Source organism: Montipora foliosa, chromosome 10 (assembly GCF_036669935.1).
Source record: "Montipora foliosa isolate CH-2021 chromosome 10, ASM3666993v2, whole genome shotgun sequence".
NCBI lineage: Eukaryota > Metazoa > Cnidaria > Anthozoa > Scleractinia > Acroporidae > Montipora > Montipora foliosa.
The window spans coordinates 30,234,691-30,241,588 of record NC_090878.1 but is presented as its reverse complement, the minus strand read 5'-3'; the positions used below and the strand labels follow the sequence as shown (position 1 = coordinate 30,241,588).

At 38.7% G+C, this 6,898-nt stretch overlaps 1 protein-coding gene across 1 annotated transcript; it reads left to right on the top strand.

Annotated features, from left to right (window-relative positions):
- The first annotated feature begins 3,186 nt into the window (after positions 1–3,186).
- Positions 3,187–5,411, top strand: LOC137973395 (E3 ubiquitin-protein ligase TRIM71-like). Its single transcript, XM_068820196.1, has one exon. It carries the CDS (start codon positions 3,187–3,189, stop codon positions 5,365–5,367), a length of 2,181 nt encoding a protein of 726 aa, XP_068676297.1. The 3' UTR covers positions 5,368–5,411.
- Positions 5,412–6,898: the final 1,487 nt, after the last annotated feature.

The following is a 6,898-nucleotide window of genomic DNA, read 5'->3' as shown; positions in this document are numbered from 1 at the left end:
TTTAAACACACCATGGATCACACCCTCACAAGCTAAGCTGGTAAAATTATAATTGTGTCATATATATTTTCCTTTCATCCTATAGGAAAAACCTGAGCAGTACTCAATAATAAGGGATGTGATTTCACGGAGGATACAGTGAAACATGAGGATAAAGTCAAACAACCGGCTGAAATTTGCAGCTATGAGCAATACTCATAAGTGAGGTCTCGGAATAACTGAATTGCATTTTGAAACAATGTTGGATTTCCATTTACTACATTTTCAAACACAGTGAGAAAATCAGGAAAATGTGAATGGAAGTGCTGCCTTCTTGCCGAACTTTTGGCATCCATCACAAGACAATGGGTCTATACCAAATTCTGGCCAGGTTGTCAATTGCCCCCCACTTCCTTCAAATAACTGAACAGCCACCTCTGTTGTTGGAACAACATCTGGTGTCACTTTAACTGTCTTGTCCATAGCTGCTTGCATATTGTTTGGATGTACCCTCTGTTCTATTATAATGCAGAGAGAATATGAACATACCGGTAGCTAGTGATTTAAGAACATGGTGATAGAGTGATTTTGCTTGACCCCTGAAACAGAGAATTTAAAAAGGAGACAAGAGGTACTTACCTTGAAGTGTAATTGTAATTCTCTGAAGATGCATGTAGTATTATGGGATAAATTTGCATTCCTTTGTAATGCTAATGTCAGCAGCCACACTTCAAAGCATGTTATTATTATGCAAATGAGTTGAGTATAAATGGCTCATGCAAGGCAAGTAAGCCATTCTTCGTGTGCCAAGTGTATGGCGACGGTCCAACAATAAATGGGTGGGTAAAAAGTCTCACAGACAGGTTATGAAAATTTATCCCATAATACTACATGCATCTTCAGAGAATTACAATTACACTTCAAGGTAAGTACCTCTTGTCTCATTTTTAAATTCTCTGTTTCACGGGTGAAGTAAAATCACTCTATAACCAGGTTCTTAAATTACTAGCTACAAGTATGTTCATATTCTCTCTGCATTATAATAGAACAGAGAGTACATCCAAACAATATGCAAGCAGCTATGGACAAGACAGTTAAGGTGACACCAGATGTTGTTCCAACAACAGCGGTGGCTGTTCAGTTATTTGAAGGAAGTGGGGAGCAATTGACAACCTGGCCAGAATTTGGTATAGACCCATTGTCTTGTGATGGATCGGATGCCAAAGTTCACCAACAAGGAAACACTTCCATTCACATTTTCCTGATTTTCTCACTGTGTTTCAAAATGTAGTAAATGGAAATCCAACATTGTTTCAAAATGCAATTCAGTTATTCCGAGACCTCACTTATGAGTATTGCTCATAGCTGCAAATTTCAGCCAGTTGTTTGACTTTATCCTCATGTTTCACTGTATTCTCCGTGAAATCACTTCCCTTATTATTGAGTGCTGCTCAGGTTTTTCCTATAGGATGAAAGGAAAATATATATGACACAATTATAATTTTACCAGCTTAGCTTGTGAGGGTGTGATCCATGGTGTGTTTAAATTCAGTGCTTTGAACAGCTTTATACATGTGAAAATGTATTCTTGAAAACAAATGAAAAATAAAAACCTACGAGTTTGGAAAGAAAGAGTGCTGAGTTACCTGTATCGTTGTGTTTTTTTATAAGCTTATTCAAGGGGCAGCCTTGACTGCAAACCATTATTTCGGCTCGGTAGCGTTAATTTTCCTGCGATTTCAAACATTTCGTTGTCGTCTCATTGTGGAAAAGTAACTTTATTTGATGTATTTCGATCCATACAAATACTACTTCGAGCAAATGCAAATATCACGTACCTGGCGCATGTGAATTTTTGGCCTTTCAAAAGGCAGCCTAGTGGAGGTCCAAGTCGTTTAAAACGTCTGAATATGCAGGGAACCATATAGGTTTGACATTTGGGGCGAGGAAATAAAAATACGACTCCTAGTAAAGATTAAAGGCGAAACCTTGTAGCCGCCATAACTCAACTCTCCTCCCCTTCAAGGGTTGCGTGACTTCTCCCAACCGCAGCCCTGTTAGTTGAGGTCTCGAATTGTCCGTCCCATGGTGCGCAAGAGTTTGTCAATTTTTCTTTTTTATTTGATCATCGACAGAGGAAAATTGAAAATTGATCGGATAAATACTGCATGGATCATTTCCTCCATCTTGAAAGCCCCTTCCTTGAAAAATCAAAGAATTAGACCCCGATTGGAAAGGTTCTGAAAAAGAATGATTTCAAATCGATTGGCTGCTATTCAATTCTTCTTTCTTCCTTTGCAAACAAAAATTAAAGATTTGTATTGTCATTTTTAATTTTTATTCAATAAGAAACCATGGTTTTCATGTTTGTGTTTGTTGGAATTCTATTCTCAACGTTCCTTGGTAAAAACAAATGAAACATTAAAAATACAAAATCCATTTTTTTTTCATTTTCCATTTTTCATGGAAATCAAATGGACGGAAGACCCACGGACGCAGGTTCACGTGTTCGCAAGACTGTTTTTGCATCTCATAGATGTTTAGATTTTTTATTACAAAACCCTGTTTTGACTGGCCACTCAACCTCATTGTGTAAATAGTTCACCCGGAAGTCAAAATAGCTACATTTCGTTCTGAGGAAACAAAAAATAAGTAGTGTTTCGTTTCCGGACTGAGCAGCTCTTCGGATGATGAGAAATAAGCTGCATTCGAGCTCCATCCCGTAGCCTGATTCATCCATTGTATGGGTTACCAGGAGTACTTATCGGATTCCTAGGCTTTTTTTTCTTTGTTTTGCTTTTTATTTTCGGCATTACTCCTGGAAAAATCCAGTTTCAGAGCCTTCAATATCATCCAATCACTGCTCTTTTTTTTGTGTAACATGTACCACCGGCAATCCAGCTTACGCTCACAGAGCATGTAGTTAAACTTACAGTAGCAGTTTACCCGTGCACATATTTAGTTATTTCAGGAATCCGTTGACTATTGCTGTTTGTAGTTATGTGTTTTACGCCTGATTAGTTTTTTTAATTTTCAAAATAGAACTTTTAAGATTTTAAAATGGTTAAGAAAGTGCTAAGGTGCATTAGAATATCACCAAAGACTTCAGGTGACTTCAGCGATTAAGACTTTGCATTGACATATCTACCAGAGATATCAGTGACGTCACAATTCACGCACCCACATTTTGCGCTGCAAGGCTTCATTATGGAAGTTCAACAGCTTTTCAAGAATCTTAAAAAGGAAGCAGAATGCCCATTATGCATAGAAACAGTAAAAAATCCCAAGACATTACCGTGTCTTCACTCGTTCTGCCTGGAGTGTCTCGACAAACTGGCAAACTTCGAACGAAGACAGCTAAAAACAATAATCAAATGCCCGGTTTGCCAGACTTCATTTCAAATTCCCGAAACAGACACCTTCGACAATTTGCCGTCATCGTTTCATCTCAACCGGTTAGTGGATGTTCTCGTTCTAGAAGATGGCAGCATTCAGTCTCAGAGATGCAACAGTTGTGACGAGAACAACACAGCAACATGTTACTGTTTCGTGTGCCAGAATTTTCTGTGCGTAGCTTGTTTTCAAGCTCACCAACGCTTAAAGGCTTCAAGAGGTCATCGCAATGTTTTGATTGACAAACTGCAAGCGCAAGATGTGCAAGATTTGATCCACAGACCGGTGATGTGTTCACAACAATATCATGAAGATCAACCTCTGGAATTTTATTGCGAAGACTGTAAAGTTCTGATTTGCCACAAATGCACTGTAGTGAGTCATAATCGACACACCATGACAGACACTCAGAAAGCTGCACAAGAACAAAAGATGCAAATGGCAGACGCTGTGGCCAAAGTGAAAGCGGAAATTGTCAGGTATGAGGGTGAAATTAAGAAACAAACTGACCTAAAAAACAATAACAAAATTAACATTTTGAACGAAGAAAAGAAAATGACAGACACTGTGGAAGAATTGATTCGTGATTTGCGAGAACACGAGAAGAAAATGAAGGACAAGTTTCGCGAAATTTATGAAGCGCAACAAAAACAACATGCAACGCGACTGGAAGACTTCGAACTGGTTGCGACCCAGATGAAAAGCTGCGTCGAACGCTGTCAGAGTATCTTAGAAAGAAACGTGAGCGTCGAAATTCTACAAACAAATCACGCCGTCCTCGGACGCTGCAATGAACTGTTTAATGATCGAAAACTCGACCTTTACAGGTCGCCACATTTATATTACTTGGTGGAAAAGAAATTGGATCTTACAGATCCAGTTGTTGTCACCAAGACTGATCCCTCAAAGTGCTTAGCTGAAGGTCAAGACAGCAAGGAAGTGAAAGAAAGGAAGGAGACATATTTCGTCATTGTTACAAAGGATTCCGAAGGATTTCAATGTTATCAACAAGATGATAAAATCAAAGTCGGCATATTGACTCCAGAAGGTGATCAACTTAAAACAGACATTAAAGACAACAAAGACGGCAAATACACAGTGACATATACACCACAAGGTGCCGGACAACACACAGTGGAGATCCGTGTGAATGGACAGCCGCTGATTGGTAGTCCTTGGATTATGCAGGTTCATCAGCATCAATATCAATTTGCCTTTCAGTTTGGTTCACAAGGCACGGGACGAGGAGAATTTGATGGCATTAACGATATTGATGTGAGTGATAAAACGGGAACGATTGCTGCTGCAGATTGGCGGAATGAAAGAATTCAACTGTTTAGCTCTGAAGGAAAGTTTCGAAGGGAGACAAGACTTAATGGTAGACCTTCGTCCGTGGCATTTACAGACTCTGGTGATCTGCTGACTTTAGTTTGGGAAAGCGGCAATAATCTTCGTCTATTCAGTGAGGAAGGTCATTTGATCAAGCAAATCAATGATAAACATCTTGATCAACCACGCCACATTTCCATTGCGAGTGATGGTAGTATAATCATGAGTGACTTTACGGGCAACAAAATCAAGGTCCTCTCCCCTGACGGGAATGATTTGCTCCAGTCCTTTAGTGCCCCAGACTGTGATAATTCCCCATTCTGCGCTATTTATCGCCAGGACAAATTCTTTGTTTCTTATTACCTCGCTAACTGTGTCAAGGTATTTGACAAAACAGGAGTGTATTTACATGACATTCGTTCTATGGGGTCCAATGATGGTCAGTTTAGTTATCCTTTTGGACTCGTTATTGACAAGTACAACCGGCTCATTTTGTGTGATTCAGGTAACCATAGGCTGCAACTCTTCACTCCGGATGGCAAGTTTTTGTGTAAAATAAAAGGACAGTATTTGCAAAATTGCTGTCCTCTTTCTGTTGCTGTACACAGGTATGACAGTCTTTTTGTAGCTGATGCAAAGAAAGACTGCATTTATGTTTTCCATTAGAAGGGAAAGGATTCTTTTTTAAAATAAATGTTCTTAAAACCTCATGCCTTTAATTGAAAAATCACTGCTATTATTGAGTAAGAAATGACTTGTCACTCAGTAAATTATTGTTGAAACATAGTAACATCCATTCCTCTTCAACTCGAGTGGCAAGTTTTTAAGTAAAATCGATGGGCAGTATTTAGACGATAGTCTTTTATTTGTGGCCCTAAGAAAGGATGACACACCTCTATGTAGTCGACAACGTAAAAGAATGAATTCATGTTTTTCTTTGGAGGTGATCGTGAGAGCTGAGCGTGATATTCCCGTTTGTCAGTATTAAATCTAAAATATCTTTAATGAAATTCACATCTTCCAAATACCGGACTGAGCCTTTCCTTTTCTGCAACACATATTTCTCCTGCTTTTGCTTTGTTTTCGTCGTTGCGAATCTATGTATTCTAAAAAAAATTCCTCCAGCCAGCTGAGCCTCTTAACACTGTTTTTGATTTTATTGCTTCCTTTGGTTTTTATACATAGCTCCACAAGCTCAATTTTTTAAATAAATACCTTGACTATGAAAAAGCGTTTCCCTGGACAAGACATCAGTCACTTTATTCCAGATACTAAACTTTCAACATCAGCAAGCTCTGGACTGTTCAATGCTGCTTCAAATTTAAATGACAACGCCAGGATTTATATTTAGTTTGATAGTATGCTTCATTGTTTTTTAATTTGTTAGTTTTATTTGTCAAATAAGAGTTTAAATAAGTGAAAAGAAACAAAAAGATCTTTTTTTACTAGTACAAAAAAAATAAACAATTTTTCCAGTTTTCATATCCAACTTGATATGTCCTCCATCTTTGATGCATTGGACGGGACGTGGAAGCAGTCAGGCGCGGCGTTTTCCCTTTTCACGGTCTGCCAGTGGCAAAATGGACTCCCCTTATTGTTTCACATTAATGCTGTGTTCATTTGTGGCATTAACTATTGGAGGGTAATGTAAAGTGTTATTTTTACCCATGTAAACCATGTGAGCGTTAGCCCTACTAATGTAATTTGGCCCACACAAGGACAGAGAAAATCTCTGACATGGTTTACATGGGTAGAAAATAGCACTTCACATTGCCCTCCATTAGTTAATTCTGTTGAAATATAAGTGCTACACGGCCAACGTTTGCAAAAACGTAACCCTTTCTTGTACTTGTACACGTTGCTAGAAGGTGCATGAGTGCTCTTACCACTGCGCCAGCTTTACCACTGTAAAGAGATGTCTATTCACGTGACAGACTCTGGAGCATGCTTAGTTATGTACACAAAACTTCAGTAGAAATAAAACGCTTCCAAGTTGAGTTGTATGGAGGGAATGCACGCAGTTTGTTTCATTAAACTGGGGTAGATATAGAGTATTAGCATGGGAGAAGGAACAGGTGACCTTTTTACATAGTAAAAGCCAACAACGGCAGTTCTAAAAACAGCTTTATCAAGGCAAATGACTGTTTTCCTTGGAACAAAGCTGGGGACTTTAGGACAACAAATTTATGCCCAAATA